Source organism: Barbatula barbatula (genome assembly GCF_947034865.1).
Source record: "Barbatula barbatula genome assembly, chromosome: 2".
Classification (NCBI taxonomy): Eukaryota; Metazoa; Chordata; class Actinopteri; order Cypriniformes; family Nemacheilidae; genus Barbatula; species Barbatula barbatula.
Genome location: NC_136767.1, coordinates 26,745,549 through 26,771,756, shown reverse-complemented (window position 1 = coordinate 26,771,756; position 26,208 = coordinate 26,745,549). Strand labels below are relative to the sequence as shown.

General features: G+C 40.4%; 1 protein-coding gene across 1 annotated transcript in view; it reads right to left on the bottom strand.

Moving 5' to 3' along the window:
* The window catches only part of kat6a (K(lysine) acetyltransferase 6A), a 29,450-nt gene extending 3,517 nt beyond the window's left edge, over positions 1 to 25,933 (bottom strand). The window contains exons 1-16 of the mRNA XM_079486739.1: positions 25,808 to 25,933; positions 22,916 to 24,235; positions 9,215 to 9,323; positions 8,978 to 9,093; positions 8,624 to 8,705; positions 8,345 to 8,459; positions 7,886 to 8,238; positions 6,767 to 6,882; positions 5,375 to 5,490; positions 5,001 to 5,142; positions 3,875 to 4,036; positions 3,431 to 3,524; positions 3,079 to 3,310; positions 1,278 to 1,470; positions 548 to 1,195; positions 11 to 269 (exon numbers count right to left, since the gene is read on the bottom strand). Coding sequence (XP_079342865.1) covers positions 11 to 269; positions 548 to 1,195; positions 1,278 to 1,470; positions 3,079 to 3,310; positions 3,431 to 3,524; positions 3,875 to 4,036; positions 5,001 to 5,142; positions 5,375 to 5,490; positions 6,767 to 6,882; positions 7,886 to 8,238; positions 8,345 to 8,459; positions 8,624 to 8,705; positions 8,978 to 9,093; positions 9,215 to 9,323; positions 22,916 to 23,560 — 3,382 coding nt within the window. The 5' untranslated portion in view covers positions 23,561 to 24,235; positions 25,808 to 25,933. The remainder of the gene's footprint in view (positions 1 to 10; positions 270 to 547; positions 1,196 to 1,277; positions 1,471 to 3,078; positions 3,311 to 3,430; positions 3,525 to 3,874; positions 4,037 to 5,000; positions 5,143 to 5,374; positions 5,491 to 6,766; positions 6,883 to 7,885; positions 8,239 to 8,344; positions 8,460 to 8,623; positions 8,706 to 8,977; positions 9,094 to 9,214; positions 9,324 to 22,915; positions 24,236 to 25,807) is intronic.
* Between the last annotated feature and the right edge of the window lie 275 nt (positions 25,934 to 26,208).

Sequence of the window (26,208 nt, the reverse complement as noted above, 5' to 3'; positions counted from 1 at the left end):
TCTCATTTACCGTCTTCTTCTGATTCGGTCAGATTGCCTCCGCTGATCCTCTTGAGGGTAGAGCCCATGTGTTTGCGGGCTGCTGTGTAACGTCGGAGAGGATTGCCAAATGGAGTTTCCTCCTCTAGTCTGGGCATGGGCCTTTCAGAATCCGAATCCACAAATGACTCGTCCAGAACTTCAGTGGTCTCCGAAATTGTCTCTGTCACTACACTGCTGTGGGGATGGCTGCGTGGACGTACACGGCGCCTCCGCAAAGACTTTTGAGACTAAAAAATGCAAGAGAGGAGAGAAGCAAGAAAATCCCGAATTAGAGTAATCCACATCATATCTGCACCCTTTTCAATCCTCACTGACCCTTGTGTGAGAATCAGCATGCAACTACAGATAATATACTCTGATTAAAACTATGAAATACGGTTTGGTATTAAACTTATATTTTTGAGGCCCAAATTTTTTTTCAAGTAAAAATATAGTTTTAACTTACCTTGAAGGCCAATAAAATAAAACTTAGAGAACATTAAAAATTATACTATACTGCAAATACCTTGCATTTAAGTCCTAGTGTAGGCTTGGTGAGTATAGGTGGAGAAAGGGTCCTTAACTCGTCTTCGTCATCATCCTCATCCTCACTGCTCTCACTGAAAAATGGTGGTCGGGATAGCACAGGTTCACTCAGTCTTGCAGTGTGCGGCAACAATGGCAGGCAGTCTCCATGCTCCTCGCTAAGTCTGCGTTTTGGACCACGTTTCTTCCTTGGAGGTCGACCTCTGCTGCGTGGGGGTGGTATGGCAGGGTGCCTTTCCAAGGGACAAGCTGATGTGGAGTCAGGCTCGTTGTCTAAAGACAAATGTAGGGAAGTTGTCGTCACCTTATTAATAACTATTCTACCATCCTCATCATCGTCGTCATCCTCTGGTGGCCTTATTTTGCGGGGCCGACCTGGCCCTGGACGAGGTCTATCTTTTACTTTGCCCCATGGCCAGTTTTTGGGAGGACGCCCTGGTCCCCGGCGCTCACCGTTAGCAGGAAGAAAAAGAGAAGGACGTTCAGGACTGACAACACTGTTGCAAACAGAGGAGGATGGTGGAGAGTTTTGGCTTTTGGGGAACAAAGGGAAGCTCTTTTTCTCTTCATCCTTTTCCCTCTCTTGCACATGCCAAGAAAGTGGAGGACTTTTGCGGCTGGGTTTGATCTAAAAAGAGGAAGGTCACAAAACAGTTACACAATTTGCATGTTTATAAGATTTTCCATTTTTCATGGTCTTTGAAATGTACCTCTTTGTTAAGTTCTCCCTCCTCTTCTTCGTCATCCTCCTCCTCATCCCCTTCTCCCTCAGATACCACTGTGTTGGTGACAATAACAGGCGTCCATCGTAAGCAGTCAGGATCGACTTCAAGTTGCCGAGGTCTGGCTTTCAGTCGGGTCATATGATCGGAAACCATCTTCTCTCTGCGTACAATCACCACACTGTAATAACAGAAAAATAAACTAAGAGAGTAGATCTACATCTATGTTGTTCCATTCTGGACAAACTCCATTAATTGATTACAACATCAGCTACTTTGGTGCATTTATCGAACACAACATACTTGTCAGAGGTGACTAATTACATCATAAGATGCAAAAAACAAGCAAAGTGCACAACTTTGTTTAAACATGGACATTATTTGTGATGTTATGCGCAGTGCATGTGTAATTTGTCTACCCTGTGCATGTTTTTAGAAATATTGTCTGACACTTATAAGATGTACATGTATTTTACAGTGTGTGTGTGTGTGTGTGTTAGGCATAGGCCGATTACTGGTTTCAAGGTATACCGTGGTTTTGAAAAGACGCGGTTTCAAAACCACAAAAATTTCCCGTTATACCGTTCCTATGGTATGAGCAGTTTTTTACTCCTCCTCAAAGACAGAAAGTGCAGGAATCCCTCAGGTTCTGTGCAGCGAAGAGCGTAACGAGTCACGTGGCCCCTTCCCCTTTGGTTGGTGGAAGCAGTAACCTTTGTTCAGGATGGCCGAAGGAGATGAGTCCTTGGAACTTTTTCCCCTTCGAAAAAGACTAAGTAAAAAAACGCTGGTAGTGTTTGGTTACAAATAGCAGCCAAACGCCATGACTTTGGAGGCAGTGTCGGTGCACGTATGCAGCCCAGAGAAACAGATAGGCAGCATAATGGAAGTCTATTTGAATTATAAACAGAGAGTGTCTTTGCAATAACTAATCACATATTTAAATCTACAATACTAATTTCTCGCTAGAAATTCAATTAAAGTTTTTGAAAGTGAAAATTAAACTTACATTTATAGAAAACTATGCTCCAACGGGCATTTTATTCTTATTTTTTCTCGACCAATCACGCTCTTTGCATGTGATCTTGGAAACGACAGCTCTCACTCATTGGTTAGCTGTGAAAAGGGAGCTTGACGTAGGAACTTTTTTCAACCTCAAAAGACGCTCTGAGCTGCAGAAAAAGATGCCGGCGCTGGTGTTTAAAAAAGCGCTCAAGACGTTTTTTGAAAACACGATTTATTCCACAGGATTATAATGTAAAACAAACGCTAGCAGCTTCTAAAAAAGTCAAAACATGGCCTTTAAATTAACATCTGCAGCCATCTAAGAAAGTTAGCGTGTTTAGCACTGTTGAAATAAATACTATTTGGCTTTCTACCAACAGCTAATTGTTGAGTTGCAGGTTAAGGCTCACTCAAGTAAGTGCATTTTTTCTTTCATTTAAAATGATTTTTTACAGAAAAATATTTATGTTCTGAACTTCTGATTATTGTTAAGCTACAGGTTAAGGCTCACTTAACTGACTGCATTTATTTTAATTTAATTAAGAAGAACTCTTAAAAAGAATATTTATTTTAATTATTTAACCTGACATGTTTACTGTTCCAAAATGATATATATGTTTCTTAAAAATAAAACTTATTGTGTATAAAGTTGTTTTTATTTTAAAAAAATAACACATTTTAGAGATGTAATAGTAATACTGTGATAGTTTTGATCAAGCTTCTAATACCGTCAGAATCTCATACCGGCCCATGCCTAGTGTGTGTGTGTGTGTGTGTGTCTTACCCGTCCCCTCTCTGTTCCAACATATTTAAATGAAGCAGAGTGGCGGTGATATCTTGAGGGCATATGCCGGTGACTTTGCTTAGCCTGCGAATGGTGAGCTGACGGTCTCTAATCTCATGCATGCATTCCAGCACCACACTACGCCAGTATGCCATGTAGGACAGTCGGCCAAGGTCTGACAATGGCTTCTCCGGTGAGCCTGGCTGGCCTTCCCTCTTGGACAGCAGATAACCTGAAGAGAGTCAAAAGAGTTTATCCTCTTGGTGATTACCTCTATAAAAAAATATTCTGAAACATTTCCTTCATTAAAAAACAGATTGACAGAACTGAGGAGCAAAATGCCGATTATTACTGAAGTCAATGAGAAATCGCCCATAGCCCTGGCGCTGATATTGTGGAAGAATCATGATGCAGGATACGTTATATTTCTGTTGACAATGTTTCTCCTACAAAGAAAAACAAGCACAGGCACAATTAAGATTAAGATATGGATTAAGATATGTTCAAAATGTTGAACAGATCCTAGCATGTTTAAAAAGAAACAACTAAACATTATCAATGGCCTATTCATAGACATTAAGATCCCGTTTAACATTAAAACTATAATTAATCTCGAAGAATCTCTACCTCTGTATTATTGCAAACACATACAAAAGATTATTCTTGACCCATTTTGCTCAGGAAGGCGAAAATGATACGACTCAATCAACAACTCATCGAACTTCAAAGCTCCCAAAAGCATTTGACTTCACAGGATGTGAAAGTAATTTAATAGTCTTATAAACATTGTGCTCACCTTTGAAAAGTATCCCACAAGATGGCAGCCCTTACTGTCATTTTGTGTGAGCACGTAGAAGAGAAAAGGCTCCACATCGTAGTACAACGTCTTGTGGTCCAGGAAAAGCTTGGCCAGCAGGCACAGATTCTGACAGTATATTGTGCTGACATTTCCATCCACCTGTGCAAGAAATAAATGGTTTCAGACTTTGTCTTAATGCCACTCGCTATTTATATGATGCATGATAAATGAATAAATCTCTTGTCCAAAATACTGGAATTCCCACCAACGGCTCGTTTATTTTGCCCAAAATCCTCCCCTGATCATTTCTTATTAAACCTGGTTGGGAAATAACAATCTTAGCAACATTCACATTGACCAGCAGTGCTTTTAAGATATACATTTATCATGTGTGTTACCTAAAAAAATACAACGCTGTCTAAAATACAGTAGTATGTTTCTACACATCAAATCAACATTTTGAAACACAGTGGAGACTGGCACAAAATGTGCTCGGCAGCAACAACGGCTGTGATAAATGACACTCCTCCAGTTTTTTCCCGTCTGAGGCATGCCAGTAGTGTTAGCTTTTAGCAGCACTGTTGCCACAGGTATCCTGCGGAGTCAGAACCTGACTGGGAGCTCTGGAACTAGAACCTCTAAAACCAACCGGCCGAGCAGGAACGCAAGCAGTGACACACCCTAGAAATCCTTAGTTGTGATAATTATTGTAGAACATATGATATGCTCGGTAGATTATGTGTTTTTATTGCATACTGATGCATAAATTACCTTCATAAAAACAGAACTAACATCTAGTAAATCACCGGAGCTATTCTGAAACAATAAGAGGTTACTGTTACTCATTTATTACCCGGCTGAGCATAGTTATTACGACACCTCGCAAGTGCAGGATGTGGGTGCATGTTATTGCCAGAGCCAATGTGGGAGTGTGCACATTTTTGTGTGAATGAGATTTCCTTTGTTGACTCTGTGTGTATATGAACACAAACGTGTGTGCGCGACTAAAGTGTAGACGGATAAGAGAAAGAAATGCATCAAATGGGTATAACCAAAAAGACATGCGAGTGTGCCTCACTGTGTATTTGTGATTTCTTTCTAGGTTAAGATTTATTTTCCTCACCTCAAAGACGGACACGTCGTCCTTCCTGTAGATCTCGTTGGCAGGCGGGTGGAACCAGTTGCACTTTCGCATGTGCTGGTACAGAATGCCACGGCTCTTCATGTAGCGCAGACAGAACTCACAGAGGTAGAGCTTAGGGAGCCTACCCCGCCAAAATACATTTATCAGAAATTAGCACTGAAGAAAACCCGAAGCAGATAAAAGCGCAACTGGTGTGCAAGTGCACAAAAGAAAACACTTCAGATTAAATCTGTTTTCCTGAACAGACTTTATTATTTTTTTATTATTATGGCTTTCACGTCTAAAATAAATTCGCTAATATTTGTAATACAATATAAGAAATAATTGCAAGACTTATTTTTATTGTTAGTTACCTGCTGTACTCCTGTGGGTATGGAGAGGAGTACCACGTCTGAATTTCATACTTTCCAAACTCTATGACTGACGGACAGCGCATCTGGGGGTCAGGTGGTCCAGTCACACCAACCTTCTTTAAGAGATGAAGATCAAGGGAGAAATTAAAAATAGGAGAAATGCAAACACAGACAACATTACAATTTCAAATAATCTTTTTAAAATGCCATTCTTTTAAGAGCCTTGTCGAACAACACACCCTCATGCCATAGCCATGGGGTACAGAGTAACTTACATAACATTCTTTTAGCAGTCAGTTGTAGGCCTAATATAAACTATTCATGAAGGGAGAGGGCTAATTTTTTTGTTTTAATTCACTTTGTTTTGCTCAAGTTATATTGCATTTTATTGAAAAACTAATTATAAAAGCACATTTTGACCATTCAGTTTATGCAATAGTGAAGAAAATGGCTAAATAAATATAAGAAAGGCAAAAAACCATGTGCGGTGTTTGATATTTGGCCTATGTTTCATTTTTATTCAGCTTCAGCCAAGAATTTTAATTTTGGAGCATCCCTATTACACATGCCACAAAGACGAAAAAATATTGAAGTGTACTATCGTATTTGATATAGAAAATTGTATTGCCCTTGTAGTTAATTAATAAACTGTAGAAAACACTGTTAAAATACCATATAGGCATCAGATTTCATGATTTAAAGACCTGGGACGTTGCTTTTAGAGGTGTACACGAAACATAACCATGTGGAATTCGAACCGTTACTTGCCTTATAAATGCACACTTCAAAAGATTTTACAACAAACTTTTCACTGAGCATAACGCAAGGAGAAAATACCAGTGACAGTTCAACAGCCTCAGGAATTCTCTCTACCCAAAGCTACAAAAAGTGCCATGTTTACCATGCACGCTAGGTCTTATTGTTAAGAATTCAGCATTGCATTCCCTCTCCTGGCTACTTTCAACGCGTTTCTGCACGAGTACTGGATGTCTCTGATGCCGATTGCAAAAAAGTCTCTCTGGGTTAGTGAGTGTTTTTCTTAGGCTGATGGCCTGAGGCTGTCTGAGAGCGGCTGCTTGTGTCGGGATCCTCAACACATACACAGACAGACCAATCAGACAATATATGTGAATTCGTGTCACAGAGTAAAGCAAGATAATGGAACCACTCAAATCCCCACATTACACTCAGTCGAGTTAAAGGTCTTCATAACCTCGCGTCTCTACTAACACTGTGAATGCCTGCAACTGCAAACATAAAGTAGATTCTAGTAAACAAAGAAAAACCTGAATTCATTGACAAGAGGTTGTGGTTTCCATTTAATTTATTGAACCTTCTTTTCCACAATCCTGCCACACCTATTACTCTAATGATGCATCTTGCTGCCTGTACCTGTAGTGCCAGTTCCTGTATACGTCTGAAGAGCTCCACGTCATTCTCAGTTAGGTTCTCATGCCCTGGTAGTCTGTCTTCGTCCTCCCGCCAGCAGTCTCCGTACTCCTGATTGTCTGTAAAACCAAAAGACACAAGACACTTGAAACATTAGAAGTACAAACAGAGCACTTAAGTAAAGAAAAACATTCTGAAGCACTGTACAATAACATTAACCAAACATACAAGACAACACAAAATAAATGTATGCCTAGGGGTGGGCGATCTGACGATCATAAATCGAGATCTATCTTGAAGTGTCCTCGATCACTTTTCAACAGAATGGCGAGGATTGTGACCTTGTCTGTTGTCTTACACAAGAGGTGTGTTCGGCAACATTCAGCGATGCACAAATCCATTGGCGTATAACGTTGAAGCGCCGCAAGAGCTTTGCATGCTTTCGGATCACTTTCGCCGAGCTGCGAGGTCTCATGCTTGCGATACAGCTTTGCAAGTGCATTAGATAGGGGGGCTTGATTGTGTGTGACTTAAGTCAATGGCGCACAGCTAATTTATTTAGTTTTAGTCTATTTTGCGATTAAAACTTGTCTCCCGGCTGCATTGAGTTCATACAGCCTATATCTAGAGCCCTGTGATTTCTAAATTGATCAACTGAAGTAAAAAAAGTATACTTTAATATTTACTATAGTAAGGTTCAAACACACTATATTATCAAGGAATTTTACTGCAGTTTACTATAGGCCTAGTAAATACTATAGTTGAGGCTACTACAGTATTTTTATGTGGACAAACATGAATGTCCTTTGTTGTAAACCAGTCTATTTATGTAATGATCTGTGCATTTGTGTTTTTTAAAAATGCAAACAGACGTTTTATACTTGCGCTACCTGTGCTAAAAAAAACTTCGAACCTCTTCGCAAAATTTGTATTTCAAGTATGAAGATCATGATTCGCTTTTTTGGGAAGATCACCCAGCCCTATGTATGCCTATAATAAATAAAAGTTATTAAATACCACTATTCCATTTACATGTTTTTTGCAAACTAACTGAATATTTAATTAAAATCTGAATAACTGGGACCAAATAACTTTGAAAGTTTAGTTAATATACTCGCTCACCTGTCCTGTCATCCGAGTCGCCCTTGCGGTTGCTTTTCTTGCGGATTCGGTATTGCTGGGAATAGTCCACCACCTCAGTTCGGGCTTTCCGTCCATCCGGGGACGGCGTGAAGAACTTGCTGAGGGCGTCTATCAGACCCTTCGTCTTTTTATTAAAGCGCAGGCCGCCCTGCGAAGAATCGTCTTCGTGGAGGGAGAAGAGCATTCGATCATCGCCGGGGTATCCTTCGCATGAGGAGCTTGAGGAGGAGTGTGGAGAAGAAGAGCCTTGCGAGCACCGGTCCAGACCTAAAGTGCCCCGCCTCCTTCTGCCCCGCCCACCACCTCGAAGCTTCTTAAAGGGACGGCCCGGTCTGGGAACAAGAGAGCGTGCAGTAGAATTGTGAAAAAATATTTAACAACCGTTTTAACAATTTACAATTTGCATGGGTTGTGAAATGTTGAAATGGTTATATATACCTTCCCTTCGGCCGCCCCAGTGGTGCATTGTATCGCCGTTTGATTTGTGCTGCTTTTTCTTGTAAGAGCTTTCTTCCCTTTTTTCTCGGCCGACAGATCTGACAGATCCACATGCCTGTAAAGCAGCAGTCAAGAATCATAACACAACCAAAATAAAAAAATTAAGAAAACACACATTTTTGTGGGTAAGTAAACAAATACATTTAACAGTAATACGATTTTGGATTAAATATCCATATAAACCTTGTTTTACATTTTATTTTTGTGACCTCGACTCACCTTTTGGCATTCGCATGAGTGGGGGGTCACAACACTCCATGTGAAAACCACGATCACAGGAGTCACAAAACAACATGTTATCCTATGAAACAAAAACACACAGACATGAGTCAACATATGGACTCTAATTTTAGAGGAATCTAATTTGAGTTTTATTGCATAGCATACATACATTCATATACAAGTATATTATGTTTTATCCAGACTGTTAAAAAAGCTCTAATCTGGAGAGCTCTTTTACAAAAGCTATAACAAAAAGCATGTAACTCTCATCAATGTGCGCGTTCTGGTTAAGTAAAAGTATACGATTTAGAATGCAGCCCAAATTATGGTTTCAGTGACGAAAAAACCTACAGCATTTTTCCCTTGGTCCTGACAGCTGCTGCAGGTCTTGCACTCGATGCACTGCCACCATAGAGCTTTGACTCGTGCTGTGAGCTGTGGAGAGAACTTCAGACAGGATGGGTGACCTGAAAAGACAGTGAGAGTGAGACAACCTCGAACCAGCTGAACAAAGCCCTTTCTGATGGGCATACACGGTGCCACTGAAAACTCAAAGGGTCGTGGTTAAACTTTGACGCTTTTTCTTACCGCTGTTCCCACAGTCTGCGCAGGAGATGAGCTCCTCTGGCTTCTTGTCACGGTTCTGTTCCTTGGTCCCCAAACAGAAGCTACAGATGGGTATAGGCTCTGCCACAGACTGAGAGAGATTAAGAAAAACAGAAAGAAAGAAAATTAGACATTTGCTTAAAAGCTGAGGGGATCCATTGATAACAGAACTCTAGAGACTGCGCCCAAGTGGCGGCAATTTGCGAAAATTTTAACACACCCGCCAGTGTGACCATTTTTTCTTTAGGGTCCTAATTGGCAGTTTTTCTTAATTTTCATAATTGGCGACTGCCAAACTGATCAATAATATACATACACGCCCAGAGAGTTAGAGCGCAAACTACTAGACTGAGATTTCTTTCACATCTTCTTACTATGAAACGGACACAAACTCAAAATTACGTCAAAAGTCAGTTACGCCAAAAATAGTCTGTTTCTTGAAGTAAACAAAATGATATTAAATTAGTTGATTTTTCTTTATACAAGTTGTTAAAGATAAAGAAAAAAGTAGCATAAAATTATTTAGTTGTTAAAGATATGCTTTAAATACACTACACTTTGTGTTGAAAGGGTGTTAAGACTTTATATAAAACCAATAAAATCAATAATAAATAAAATATATATTTGTATTAATTTTAAATTGATTTATTAATGTATTAAATTAGATGTAGTTTTAGTGTTTCTTTTTTCTTGCCTCACCCCACGAATGTTTGTTAAATCAAACAATTATTTAATTTCAATACATATCTCCTTGCCATATTTGCAACTTCTATCTTCTTGCTGGTCTAAAATTTTAAACATAAAAAAGGAGAGCTTGACAAGCATTGGCCAGTGGCTCAGAGTTTTCATTTATAGAAAGGATGCAGTGGAGACGATCATAGTGGATGTGTGGGAACAGAGGTGGGTATGTTGTCAGTGTGTGGGCACAAAGGCTTGTGTTGATGCTTATTCTAAGCCACACCATCTGACATTTGATTCAGAGCACCATTAATCTTTCAGCGTGTCCAGGAGAGACCCACCCACGACGCAGAATGCATCATACACACACAGCACGCTAACAAACAGTTACACGTAACAGATGGATTGTGTGTGGAACAGGTTTTTCTTAAAAATTGCTAAGGTGAACATCACAGTAGCTGCTCATAAACAGCGAAACAGAGAATGTAAACTGCAATCCTAGAAAAGCAGTGTTTGCAAAAAAACAAAAGAGGCTTTGGGCATTACAATATGTCTTCAGAGCATTTCAGACTTAAATGGCATGTGGTATGCATTTGAGGTTTTTCCTGTGGCTCAGTGGTTAAAGCATGGCAATAGCAACGCCAAGGTCATGGGTTCGATCCCAAGGATTGCACATACTCAGAAACAAATGTATAGTATAATCCATTTGGCTGTTTATACGTAGATGAACAACAGAGCTCAAAGCCAGCTAGATGAATCCCACCTAGGGGTGATTCAATAAACAATACATGGCTCACAATACCGATAACATCACAATGCACGGATTCTGCGATAATCGATATATTGCTTGACAATCCTACACCGATACATCCCGTCATCTATGACTTTGAAAACAAAATGCCCATGAAAAGGACAACATTTGACAACTAAGTTTACAGTAGGTTAATTAATAACATATTAATAACATGAGTAACATTTTAAGTAAAAATGTTATGCTTGAATTAAAAGCTTATCTTTGTGAACGGACAAAAGAAATTGTGTAAACCAAGTACATTCCTACATATAGCAGCCTCTTATTTAAACCTGACCTCAAATGTCATATTAGATCGTCAAATGGTTTAAATATTAAAATGGAAATATTTCCAAATAGGCACTTTTGCATTTCGCTTTGAAATCAAATCTTCACCATCGTTTTGTCCGTTAGCTCGCCTCACAAATAATAAATGAAATCTGACACTTGCTACTGATCTTTACTGCGACACTCGTTCTGCTTACGCTAAATTGAGAAGACGCATTATTGCGCGTTATTGTAGTCACTAACTGAATTAAGTGCTTTATTGCTAGAAAACTTAAAAACGACAGTGGGGACGGTGCCAGGGTAGGCAAGTGATGTAACCGGTAGGCGGGATAAACACCGTATATCACCGGTAACACAGACTATCGCAACAAGCCTAGTCCTCTGTATCCTTGCGTACTTCCCTCATTCGTCAAGTCCCTGTCATACGAGCCATTACGCTACTGCAAGACGACAATGAGCAGCCTTGGAACGACCATGTAAACAACAGCTTGTTTAACTTTATGTGGCATGGCGTAAACTGATCGAGCCGTTGACATTTTAGCACAGCGAGAGAGAATTGGGAGCCGTCTGCTCAGTATGCTGCGATGTCATCCATCGATCTGCAAGCACGGCATCACATGAAATTAAACAAGCCCATTAACATGGATAACACTGTTTACAATTGTATGCGCATGCCTGAATGGTGATGTGACATCAATTACATGCCTTTTATATAGTGTAGTATAGACAGAGATTTTTCTGAAACGCATGTGGAAACGAAGATCTCGTTTCTTTTAAGACGCTGTGGCAAAAATAAAAAGCTGATCAATGTAAACAGCGAAAAAACCCTTGTGATAGGTCTAAAGACAGTGACACTAGTGACAATGGCAAAGAAGTTCAATTCAGAGGTGAAACTTGCAAAAGGATAATGTGTCCAATAGGGCTGTAGTCAACCAAAGAAATGCTTAGTCGACCAAAGTCCTGTCCTGCGCAGCGATCAGTCGACTAAAAAAAAAAAAAAACAAAAAAAAAAAAAAAAAGACGCGATGTTTTGCATTTTGATTGAACATTTATTAAACAATCGTCATAGAACATTTATAAAACAACAACGAAAAGACATCAATAATACATACAACTATAATAATAATACAATTCTTTGAAAATTAAGTGATTTTTTTTAAATAGCCGAAATTAAAGTATTTAAAGTTGGGGATGAAACATAGGCTAAAAAAAATAGGCAACTGGTCGACCAATGAGAATGTCAGTCGACCAAGACGGCATCGACCGATTAGTCGACTAAACGACTAATGTTGACAGCCCTAGTGTCCAACAGCTAAGAGAGAGAGAGAGAGACAGACAGAAGACAGAGAGGTCTACTTTCAGATAGGAAGAGAGCAGCGGTGAGCAGGTCCAGGAAGGGAAGAGAGAGAAAAGGGACAGCATGATTTATTGGGTTCATTCTCCTCTGACTACACTTTTTTAAGAAAAGTATGTTTTTGAGCTTATTTATCTTTTTGAATCAACAACCCAATCCAATAAAAACTGGGCAGAGCGGAACACAGTTCCATGAGAAACCAATTCAAGTGTACAATCTGTCTATGAGATTCATAAGGAAAGTTCATAATTATTATGGACTTGGCCAGTAAAGACCCACCAGAAAACACCAACCCTTTGAATAGCATAGGAACATACTGGACTTGACATTAGCAACCACTTATTCACCTTCGAAACTTGTCAAGTTAGTTACTGACACTTACTAGAAAGTTCTGCTTTGATTCAACATCGCTGTTAACAGAAAAAGAAAAACATATTTAGGCTTAGCTGGCATAAGAATTTGATAATAAATGATCACATTAAGGCACACACGTAGCCAGACAGTGTAGGATAGGTAGCTTCCAACCTGTATAGAAAATTATTGTTAAAAACATGTGGAGAAACCTGGGCAGTTTGCAGACACACCTTCATCATTCATAAAAAGAGCTCTGCCTCCACGGACAATTACTTTTCTAAACAAGCACAATAGCTGAAGATGAACCAACTATTCACAGGGCCGAATTAAAGCACAGCTGCCAGGCAGCCCACCGCCACAGGAAATCTAAAAATATTCCAGCAATGTAGGAGAAAAAGATTATTCGCATCTGACAGAACAAAAGCCTCCCCCTCATGCACATGCATCAATCTGCCAGTTTTACCCATTCATATATAGCCTTCAATTTTCTCCTAATGTACGCAAAGCTGAGTGCGCGTTGTGCATAGGCAATCACTCAGACACTAGAAATCCGAATTAGTAGTTGTGGATACAACAAGAATGGCAGAGGAAAGGCAGGGGGAGGGAGAAAGACCTGCTGTCCTTGTCTATGGCTCCGTCAAGGTTCTCATTAACATGTGAAACTCATTTGTGCAGTCACCTGACTGAACAGCCCCTACCCATCTCCCAAAACCTCCTTTGCAAAAAAGCCACCGATCAATGCACAGAGCGAGACAGCTGGACACACACAAACCCAACCACAAACCAGTGAGAGAAAAAACTATACAATAGAGGGCAAACATGCAGATGCAATGATACTACTGGGCAGGCAACCAATTTCTGAAAGTGTGTTTGACTTCCAATTAATTCCCAGGGCTGTACATAGTGTACACATGCTACGAAAACTGTAGCACGTGTGCGATACAGTTTAGCAGGTGCATTAGACAGATCCGCTTGTTTGAGTGAAGTTTTCGTTTTTATTTAGTGTTTGCAATTCAAACTTGTTTTCCAGCTGCATCAAGCTTATTGAAACATGGAAGGAATCACAAAAGCGGAATTCTACTGTTTAAATAGGTCCTCTGCTTGTTCTGCGTCTATGAGTGAATGAGTTATAACATATTACAAGCATGACACTTGTGGATTTGACTGTATCTTAATATATGAGGACATGAACTTACCCCACAGAGTTGTTTAAAGTTTCTTTATGAGCATTTCACTGATTAAGTGAAGCTTCTGTCAAACACTGAAGTTTCACGACGACCCCCCAAAATTAAAAAATGTATTTGAACCAGATTAAATTAATTTAAAAAATGTATTGTAATTGTATAAACTGTAGTAAACACTAGGGCTGTGCAAAATTATCGATACAGCAAACTATTGCGATAATTTTTTCACGATAGTGTATCGATAGTCCAACCTATAGTATCGATACCTTAAATAAGTCATGTTTTGAATGGATTCAAAATGACATGTCATCACATAACCATTTTTTCCGTTCCTGTTGATGTCGCTGTGATTCGCTGTCATACGGACAATGTCTCAAAAGGAAGCGGGTGCGAGAAAGCAAATGGCGTAAAGTAGATTCATTCATATAATATCACCAACAAGCTTCCGTATATCTTAGTCGGTGGTGTATTTTATTTGTAAGGATCTGCGACAGTGTGGTTGAAAACCCCGGCTTCGGGCATATGGTGAACACTAGCTGTGTTATGTGATTCCGATTCGCAGGCACATAACGGACGTAGAAGTACCCGGGATTTACCAAGAGGTAAAAAATCCCTTAGCTCGGTAGAGCGAGTGACCCTGACTTGCAATGCATCGTATGTTAGGATTACATCACAACCACAGACACGCGCAATGCATGAGACGAGCCATACTGGCATAAACATTGCGGAGTTACTGAAAACTGCACTGGTGGAGTGGGATATAAAAGAGAGTCATACTGACAATTTCAGTTTTATGAATAGATTTTAATGTACTTTGTTTTTTATTAACAACATACTGAAAAAAATATGTTTTTTGTGGCATTTGCATTTAAATATTTAATGACTAAATATGCAATTTAAACATTATATGTTCGCTGTTCAGTAACACTGTGTAAGCAAGATGACAAATACCTCTTATAAATAGCTTTGTTAATAAAATTGAATGGAATCTTTTGTGTCTGCAGAATTATCACTATAATGTGATGAACATACCCGAATACCATAGATTCTACACACCAACATGTATTCTTAATTTGTATTTATTTAAAACAAATTATTGCAATATATCGAACGTTTGTATCGTATCGAATGTATTGTGATATATTGTATCGATTCGGGACCCATCTATCGTGATATGTATCGTATCGTGAGGCCCTTGCCAATACACAGCCCTAGTAAACACTGTAGAAACTATCGATATTTCGATACATGGATGACCCACATATCAACACCAACTGCACGTTCCTGCTTGTTTTACTTCAGTAAACAACACAGCCTTGACTTGTTTGCTGCAGTTAAATAGGGTTAATGTCAGAAAAGATGGTGAGTGCAGTCTCAGTAACATCTGGCGATTGATGCACACTCATTTAGGCTTCCCATGGCGCTCTATGTATGTGCAACTGGTTAAACGTTGTTCATGTTAGAAAGGGTGGTCAGCACAGAGTCTCCGCAACAGTTCGCATGCACGCGTTTCTGTCTCTATGTGCGCTCATCAATGATTTCATCCACTCGTCACATTCGTTCCTGTTAAGTTTATGTTTGAAACGATGCTGGTGGGGGTAAAATCTTCGCAACAGTTCTCACGTGTGATACACGCACGTCCGTGTTTACCGTAGTGCTCTATGTATGTGCGCTGATGAATGATTTCATCCACTCGTCTCATTTGCTCTGCTTAAACGTTGTAAATAGGGCCTTGTTGCTATGGCAGTTTTATCCAGGTGGTATCAAAAATCTGTATTTTTTAGGTATCGAATTTAAGTTAGAAATTCCAGTATCGTGAAAACACTTCACTATAGTATACTTTAATATTTACTATAGTTAGGATCAAATATACTATAGTACACAAGAACTTTAATTAGGGGAGGAGTTTTTGGCTCTGCCCTGTCCAAGCTGTCTAACTGACATCATCTGAGACGGATACCCACTATATTGTATATAAAGTGCATTTTCAGATTTTGATGAAAGATTATGAGGACACATCAATTTTAAAATGTGAATGGCCCACACTGATAGCCTATTTATAACAAACACTGCAATATTCACTGCAATGAAATAAGAATTATTTTATTTTAAATCTCACCAGGACTTAAAAAAAGCCCTGATCCACTTTTATTATTTAAGAATTTTAAATCTATAATGTATGATGACATACCATGGTAATGAACGAGTCCGTTCTGCCCTTAAGAGATTCTCTTTATTTCTAAGACCTTTCATAGCTCTTCAAACAATAAAACACCTTTCGGATAAGTTGCAACTTCCAAAACACCTCCTGCTGAGATCGACATCACATGAAGTCCTTTAAACGGTTTATCAAGTCTCAGTATGTCAAAGCTTCTCAAAAGGAGGTTCCAAGCACGCCAAAATCCCTTGTAGTTTGTGGGATGTGACACAGCCCATTGCTGTGAAGTAAGTGTTTAGACCTAGAGGTCATACGAGTGAATCTTGTACAAATAATAGGCGGTAGCAAATATATCTTACAGTAGAGTTTAATGGAGGAGAAAATGCATGTGCACAAGCGTGTCGGTTAAGTCACACTCAGTCCTGTCAAACTCAAATCCATCATAGGGCACAATGACCCACAATGAATTTTACGCTGCAAAAACCTTAGAAGTTTCAATGCTAAAAACATGATGCAAAGCACAAAAAAAAATTCCACACTTCCTCGAGAAGCTCGAGTAATTTGAAATCAAGAAATCATTGCTTTGTTTAATCCATTTAACTACATTACACACAGAGCACCACGTTTCCCCACGGACCATGACTATTGACGCACAGCCTGCAAAACTGGACATGTTATGTAAACACAGAAGACACTGCAGAATAAATTACAGAAAAATCTACTGGCTTTCATTTCTGCTCTGACTAGTGCGAGACTGCAACAAACGGTGTGTGTATGTATGTGTGTGTGTGTGTGTGTGTGCGCGTTAGAATGATGAAAGAACATTGTGCTTGGTGCGTTCCTTATCTTTAAACCGGACTTTTTACGACTTCAGCCTGCAAAGATCTGTAGTTCTTTAAATGCTACAAGGAGTGGAAGTTACTCTTTCCTACCGCACAGATCTGAAAGTTAGAGTGTAACCAACACTTCTCGTTCCTTTTCACATTTCATTCTAATCGTGGCAGACTTAATACATTTAGTTTAAGTGGTAGAGGAGGCGGGATGTTTGAGGAAAATACATGTATACACGTGTTTTGCTTGTAGTTTGACCTCCTGCAGCACTGTTGTGGGCAGATCGGTCTGTGCAGCGCCGCATAAAGTCCAAAAAGCCCAACTGTGAGCAGAGAGTGTTAGTCAATGCAATGAAGAAAACAGTGACCATGGATGTAAAGAAACAAAGTTGCTTGTCAGATTCTCCCAACAAGTGACAATATTTTTTAATAATTATACACAACGATTCGCACTCAAAAAAGTGTTAATATATTAAATACTTTTATTCCATGATGGGAGGCAGGTTCACCAAGAAAGCGGGTCATAGCCAGTTTTGATTTTATGTATCCGTTCATTTCACAACAAGATCCATTTCAGAACCCACAGAATAACGTAAATTAATAACACTAGGCGCCGCGTTATGGCCCTAAAACACAATGACAATATTTTCTGATATTTGTTGCGATAACTATACAAATGATGATATAACTATAACACCATCCACCGCTGTTTTTGCCGCAAATGATATCAGCTAGCTGCATGTAGTCTAGAGCCTCGGAAACACAAACATGAATCAAAAAGTAAAATGTACCCCAATTAAAACAGCCTCCTAAAATATACATACAATATTTTTGTAAATTTTAAATATAAATGGTGATATTCGACTTCAAAAGGTTGTTGTAAAGAAATAATTAAATTAGCTTTAACTCCATATACACATCATGTAATATCTAAACATTATATAGCCTATTGTTGGGTGTAAACCTTCGCATCACGCTGTCAATCACGCTCTCCTGCACAGTGTGGATGCGGATAAAAGATTAAATCTAATTAAATCTATTAAATCTACTCTGTCATAAACTGTGAATGGGTCTCACAAAGAAATACGTCATCAACTAGGATTTATCGTTTTATATCGCGAGAAGAGGAGAAGTGTTGTCGTTTAAGTTTAACTGAACGCCTGCATAAAATAACCATAACATGGTATGCTACAATCAGCTTTCTCCTTTGGCTGAATAAGAACTGAACGTCACAGGCTACTAGTTCATTGACGTTGGATTTTCACACGTCCCCAGAATGACCGCCCAAGGAACTTTACTTCAACCCTGGAGCTATCAGCTGTGAAAGGGCAACACGAGACTGCCATCCTTCTTACTGCTGACTCTTACACAAAAAGCTCTCATCAGGACCAGCCCACTTAATGTCCTATATACAGACACACACGCTCTTATAACCTATGAGATTTTCTATCTATACATCCATGCCCCCTGTTTGACTCCGGCCCCCCTCCCACACCCCACATATGCCCTGGCATTGACCCTCTATTAGAGAAAAAAGCATTTAAGCGAGTCTGCGATCATGTTTAAATGGAGGAGTGTGACACAGTCATTTGTGTGTAATAATCCTCTCCATATCGGGGTCGCAGCCAGTGCTCAACCATTTGTTTTGCTTCTCTTCCTCGCTGCACTACAGTATAACCTTTATAGGCTGTATGGGAACAGTTCGCAAGGCACTACTGCTTTAAATGACCAGAGGGAACGCACTTTAACAAAATCAGATGTAAAAAGCAGCTATGAAAAACAAGCGCATTTCCCTACTTACAGTAGAAAGTCTGACAACACCATTAAAAAATGCAAAAATGACAAAGTTGATGCTTGCCAAAAATTTGGCAGAGCAAAGAGAGTAAAATAACCAAATACAAAACAATTGCCGTCTATCACTTTTACGCCGTCTATCGCCATGCACAGAGCTAACTGAAGTAAAACAATATTTGACCTAGGTCAAGTGATAAAAACAACCTTAACCTAAAAGACAAACCATATACTAAAGAAAACATCTATTTGGCCCAAAAATGTCTTCACTTTTACCATTGTAAAAGCCAAACAAAATACCCAAGTAGTAAAAATGTTTTGTCTCCAAAGCAACATGTGAACACATAATACTCCTTGTGTAAAAATACTGTCAAAACAAAAACATTACAGGTTAATTTCAACCAACACGATGAGAAAAGCTCATCCCTGTTTGTTACAAACTTGTAAGGAGAAAAGTGACAAGGTTTTGGATTAGAAAATATTAAATTGCCGTTTTTAACAATAATGATTGTTTGGTCTTTAATGAATTTGTCATGTTCTTAAAGAGAATTATATTGGCGATAATGTCTAACTTCCGTTATCCCTCAGTTGCGCGTGACCCAAAGGCTTGTTTTTACGCAAAATGACGCAGCTACCGGTGACGATGACGAACACAGCATTTTTCATTTTGTTCCATTTGGATACATCTCCTCTCTGCAAGAGCTTTTGTCACTGTCCTTTACCGGAAAAACAAGCCTCTGGCTCACACGCAGCCGAGGGATAAATGAAAGTTCAAAAACTTCAAAAACGTTACCCCCATTCGCACGCATTTTAGCCCTTGGAAGAAAAATGATACGTGGCATCAGTGTTGTCACGATACTGGAATTTTTAACGTTCCATACTATAGCTAAAACATATCGGTATTCGATACCATTTTAAATACCACAGGGGAAAAACTGCCATGACATTAAGGCCCTACTTGTTTATTTTGATTAAAAAGTAAATTGAACAAGACTAGACAAGGAGGTGTATTTTTACATTAGATTAAGAATTAATAAATAATGTTAATTTTACTAATACATTTACTATTTAAAATCAAAGTTGTATTTGTCAATATCAATGGACCAGAGCTTACATAAATAGTTAAAATTTAACTTGCAATAAAAAAGATGTTTTGCTCATTCATTGTTCGCTAATACATTTATATTAACAAATTTTAATTGGGCTTTTATTCACATACAATCACCGATCAGCGCACAGAGACGGAAACGCAAACTAACACAAGAACTGCTGGAGACTCCGCACTGGACATCTTTTTAACATAGAAAACATTTGAACAAAGCCAATGATACGAGTGGGTGAAATCATTGATCAACGCACATACATAGAGCACTGTGGTACACATGGGAAGCATAAACAAGCGACAAGCGTGCACCAAGCGCCAGATGTGTTACTGAGACTCTGCACTGGCCATCTTTTTTTAACATTAACACTGTTTAACTGCAGCAAACGAGTCGAGTCAGAGAGAATGGTATGGGTCTGTTGTCACTGCGTTCATGTGCAGTGTTTGTCAACCAGAGACTGTAAAAAAAACATGGACGTAGTGTCATCACCCGAAGGTTTGTGAAGAGTCTAAAGTGAGCGGAGCCAGTCGTCACTCACGGATAATAAAAAAGGGCAAAAAGCAGTACGCGGGTGGAGCTGAAGAGCCTGGTTGGTGAAACGACTTGTCACTCAAGTGGCCATGCCCTTAATTAAGTCTTAATATAATTTAAACGGAGGAGCTATAAAAGAATTCACCCCTCACCGTTATCATTAAAGACGAAATGAGCTACATAGACCAAAATAATTTTTGTACCAAGCTGTAAACATGTTTATCTCTGCAATAAAGTTGGAGCTCACTCAGTTTCTGCTCTGTTTTGGTGCCATTCTCTACCGCCAGTCAATTAATTGAGGTTTAAGTCACTTCCGTGTTGGTTTCACGAGAGAGACCAGAAAGTTGCCGCTCTGTGTCAACTCGCTAGGGCTGTCATGGTGGTAGTTTTTTACCACCGTGATGGTAATGGACAAATTAACCTGTGGTCCGGTGGTTGGGAAATACAGTTTTTTAATATAAATAATAAATAAATAATATTTATATTATGTTTACATGTAGCAACCACATCACGAGTGGAAGAGAAATATACACCTAGTTTAAATACTTTTTTAAATGAGATAACGCTATCTGAAATAAATGAGGATAAAACATCAGTCCATGTTTAATGCGCAAATCCATCAGTGAAACAGCACACAGCAGTAACATTTAAGTAAATAATGAACATTTAAATAATATAAGAAGGTTAAATACTAAATAAAAAAGCTCTTGTTGCAGTGACAACTTCGGTCAGTCGTGCATTACCCTTACAGTCCTTAATAATTGAATTTGAAACAAACTGTTTCAACCTACCTTGGCTTTTCTATTCAGATTGCCATAAAAAGTTACTTTTACCTTCTCATTGATGCAACACTAACATGTTGACATTGTCCAGATTAATATGTGTACAGTTGCACTAAATGCGCGTTCAGAAGATGTGCTCAGAGAGCAAGTGAAAAGATGTCTGTCCGCATCCGCTGGCAAAACCTGCGCGGGCTCAGACACCAAGCAAGTGGGTCATAGCCGATTTTGTAGACTGTTCATTTCACAACAAGATCCATTGCAGAACCTGCAGAATAACCTGGGTTTTGCTGTGCAGGCCCACACTCGAATGCAACCCACCAACAGAAATGTATGTCAATCATTTATGCGTTAATGTAAAATCTTTTAAATAAAACATTCCACAAAAGAGGCTACAAATACCAATTCTTATTGCAACTGTCATTTTTATTACACTAATATTTGGCAGAGTGACATGCACTACCGCTGGTGGTAGTTCTCCACAGGCACAGCACTTTACCACAGCGATGGTGCGGTTGTCACGGCCACCATCATAGCCCTACAACTCGCTGTCAGAAAAAAAGAGAGGGCGCAAGAACGCGCAGATGGTATCGATACTATTGAACATGCGTATTGGAAGTGCTTCAGATTTCTCAGTATCGAAATATCAATGTTTTGACAACACTACATGGTATCATAACTCTTTATATCATTATTCCTATAAGAAAGTCTTATTTAGTTAGGATGCCTTAAGGGTGAGTGAAACCAGGGGACATTTTCTTTCTTGTCTGAATTATCGCTTGAAGCGGGGTCATGTGGCAGCCACTTGTGGAAGACTTAATTCCCAAGCCAGACACAACACACACTGAGCACCTTGGTCGTGTGTAAAGCTGTCAACGTCGTGTGCCCAAAAACAAAACACAGAGCTGAAATTTACCATGGCATCATTCTGACAGCCAAAACCCTACAGTGCACATCATGGATAAGACTCATATCAGATGTGATAAGAAGGGTGGATGTGTGTGTGTGTTTAGCCCCTGGGGAGCGTAAGGCAGAGCTGCTATTTATCAGGTTACAAAAAAGTGGGTGTGCATTGCTCAGCTCTTGTCGCCTGTATGTCTACTGTTCAGCTTCTATCTCTATCTTCATCCTTCTCTCTCTCTTTCTCGTGCAGAGTGGAATGGAGTATATCGTTCTGAGCATGCGTGGATCTCTTCAGCCACACTTCGACAAAATCCTCCACATCACCTCTCTCACACATTTACACACACACACACAAGCCTATCCCTGCCTCTCCCTTCTTCCTGTCTAACATATAACCCCTTCTGACTGGATTTCGCCTACATTTCAAAACACAAAAAACAACACACACTCTTGTATTCACTCACATATTGTCTCTTTCTGTCTCTCACCCCCCTACAGCAGCCCATCTTGCAGCTGACAGGAAGAAAATCTCACATGACCGCTTATTCTTGACCATCTTGTTTTTTCTGTTTTCTACTGGACTTCATGGCTAGGCATTGCAGACTGACAACTTGTATTTTAAGACTCAAAGCAAACCTTTGGAAAAACTGCCATTAAAAACATTAACATTGCCATTTGAACACAACAACACAGATCTAAGTTCACATGCACTTCGTGTGGATGCCTGACCTGACCTACTTTATCCAGTCCATGATAAATGTTTGTTTACAAGTCAAGACAAAGCTTTTAAAAAGACTGTTTTAAAAACAGAAGTGAAATATGTAAATACACAGCATCAGAAAGAGAAACTGAAAGTCTGCTGGCTACACTAAAGTCATAAGGAACGTGGAGGTAACAACACTGCCATGTGATCAAGCGTAAATTAGTTTCATAATCTTACCCGATCTTGTTCGTGGGGCAGCAGACGTACTGGAGGCAGTGAATCCAGAGATACGATGCCCGTCCCGTCATTATGGGAACTCCTGCTTACCAAGCGGAAGAGCGGACCTTGTTTTACCACACGTCCATGTGCAGCGGCCCGCTTCAGAGCCAGCCGGAGGTGCTGATGGAACAGGCCAGGCCCCATAGAGCCACTGCCAGACAGGTAACCCGCAACATCTGCCTGGCATTTCAAAAAGCGTTCAATGCTCTTCAGAGATGATCCGCCAGGTTCGTGAAGCCCCTCCAGAGAGCGCTTGATAAGTTTGTTCCAATCCAGGCCAGGTTTTTTGGAGGAGCTAGAGCTAGAGCTGGTGCTGGTGCAGGAAGTCCCTCCACATCCTCCCGTTCGGGGCTTTCCGAACGCAATACGCCCAGGGTTGTCGGGGTCCTTGTAGGAGTTGAGCCCCTTGTTGGACACCTTGAGTATAGAGCCATCTTTAACACTGAGTTCTAGGTGCTCCAAGACAGTCTTGCGGTCGAGCCCGTGGGACATTGACACAGCATTGCAGATGCGTTCTTCGGACGGCCGCTGCTTTTGCTTTTTTACCTTTTTGATGGCTTCCAAGATCCAGGTGGTGTACAACGGGTTGGCCAGCTTCACCATGGCTACTGCAATTCCGTTGGGCCACGGCCCAACACACTCACACAACCGTTAGGAAGCACCCAGTGGCCTCAGCCCTGGCGCTGCCTTGTCGTTACCCTCCTCCTCTTTCTTCTTCCAGGAGGCTATCCTTTGTCCTGGGAAGGGGTAGTAAGTCTCTCTGTGCCTGAGCAGGAGCTGTTATAGAGGGAGCCGATCACCATATCATAGGCTCCCTAAATCCCCCCCAACCTAAAACAGATTCCCCTAACCCAGTGACCCTTCTTTTTGAAGGGTGGCCACACCAAAGCAAAGCAGGGAGGTATGCAACAGGCAGACACCGCAACTTTTGTCCAGTAGGATAACGTTGGAAGAGACGGGTTGTGGCCGGCTGACAGGAATCTTGGGTGCCCAGATTTTTGCCCGTCTCAAATTCAGTTAGAATCCTTCAATACTTAAGTGTTACTCGTTTAGATGGAGCATCTTCGTAAACAATTGTAGCAGAGCTTTAAGAAACTCAGACAGATGTGTGTGTCTTGGGAAAATAAAAGTGTGAAATCAAGTCCGTTCAACACTCCAGTACGCTCTTGTTCTTCCTTGTCTTCGTAGAAACGTGTTGTCCAAAACAGATACCTCACTCCAGAAAGCAACGTAGGCTGAACATCTTCCTACTGAGTATTCCTCAAAAGCCCTTGTAACCTGCACAAAAACATAACATGATCAGAAAAACACAATCAAACCAATACAGGTGTTGCATTTATATATTATCTAAATCTTCCACATAAAAAACATAGTGAAACACAAAGACCTAAATAAACAGTAACTTGCATTGATGTATGACATATCGCTCCCCGAATTCTTTGTAAGTCGCTTTGGATATAAAAGCGTCTGCTAAATCACTAAATGTAAATTATAGAAACAATTATAGAAAAACTTATTTTGAACTACCCTACAGAAAAAGTGTGATGGAGTATGCACATTTTGGTTCTGCATGACCATCACAACATACTTTAACACATAACCTGTTAAGGCTTCGGTTGAAGCAAAGAAGGAACAACCATTTCTCAGATGTAAACAAAACAATAAGTGCACCAGAAACTTTCAATAAACAGTTTAACTGTTCTAAACAGAAAAAATACACGATTGTATCAATGACACGCACGTGTGCATTAAAAATGACATACCCCATGTAAAGTAAACATCGCCATAAATAAAATCACTTGACTGGTAGACTGCTGAATCAAAACATGAAACGTCTCCCCTGACAGATTCAGCTACTTTTATTTTAACAACCATGTGTACAAATAGCAATACACTGTCTATTATTACTACTCATCTCAATCTCATTACAATAGCAGATGGCCACTTATAAACACGATATTTTGAAATCTAACGTAAGTGTTAATCAGGCAGATATAAACGGTTAATAAATGTCAACACATGGCCAAAAGTAAACAAGCATCAACATAAACCGCCATAACAGGGCCAAGGCATAGAAACCCATGGCAACAAGGCTTAACCGTTGTACTAATGTAAACATTGTCACAAACAGGTGCTCAGAAATCCTTGGGTGGTTGTAAATATGCTTAATCGAGAATGAATTCACCATTTATTTATTTCCCACACAATGTGAACTCACCGAACGGATGTTGTTAGTTCCTAAACGACCCAAAACACAAGCAACGTGCATCTGAGGAGGACAATGTTTCCTCAGCGGTTCCCCCTCCTTCCCTCCACTGCCTGTTATTTTACACCATAACACTAGAAAACTGACATTTATTCAGACATTTCCAGGTAGGAACGGCGTTAAGACACACCGCGGCCTAGCTAAACACACAATGCCCGTAACCAGTGGCTACCGCGCTTCAGCCGTTAAGAAAGAACGCCAAGATTTCTTCCTTCCCTCCCTCGCGCCAACGTTTGACACGGCCGCGCGCGGCCTCAATCTCAGCCTCGGATACGCGTACGCAAAAATATTCCTCGCGCAAGATGTTTGCGTGTTTGTTTTCTTCTCCACTTCCTTCCCCGCTTACTGAAAACCACCCTCCCTACCCAACGGCAGAGCCCGCGGTGGCGTTTGAGACGAGGCCCGTGAGGGAAGTAGTTAGGCCTCGGCTCGCACCCCCGCCCTCCCCCTTCCTTCATCTCCTCGTACCCCCCCATTCCCTCTACCTTCTCCCGCTCCTTGGCTGAAAGACAGAACCACGAGTCCGGTTCGGACCGACAAACCGAGAGCATTTGAAAACCCGCGCGCGATCATGCTGTACTCACCGGAATTTCGGGTCGAGTGTCCGAGGAGAATGTGCCAGAACGCGTTCGAAACACAGACAACAACAAGCCTGAAAAATGCAGTCAGAGAGCAGTGGCTCCAGAGCTGACGCCATCTTTGAGTGAAACAGGAGCTTTGCGGGTGGGGGAGGGGGGAACGGTCGGCGCTAGGGAGCGTCTGCATCGTGCGAGTCGGAGTCGGAGAGGGACGGATGGGGAGTGAAAGGGACTGCGGCGGGAGGAGAGAAGGAGAGGGGGGATGCGGGTGCACATCTGAAGGGCGAATGTCCGCTGCTTGCGCGTGAAATGGAAGAAAGGGACAGATGGTAAAGCGGAAAAAGAAAGGTGCGCTGGCTCGCACGTAGCGATGTGGCGTGCTTAGGGAGCGTCTGAATATTGCGGTC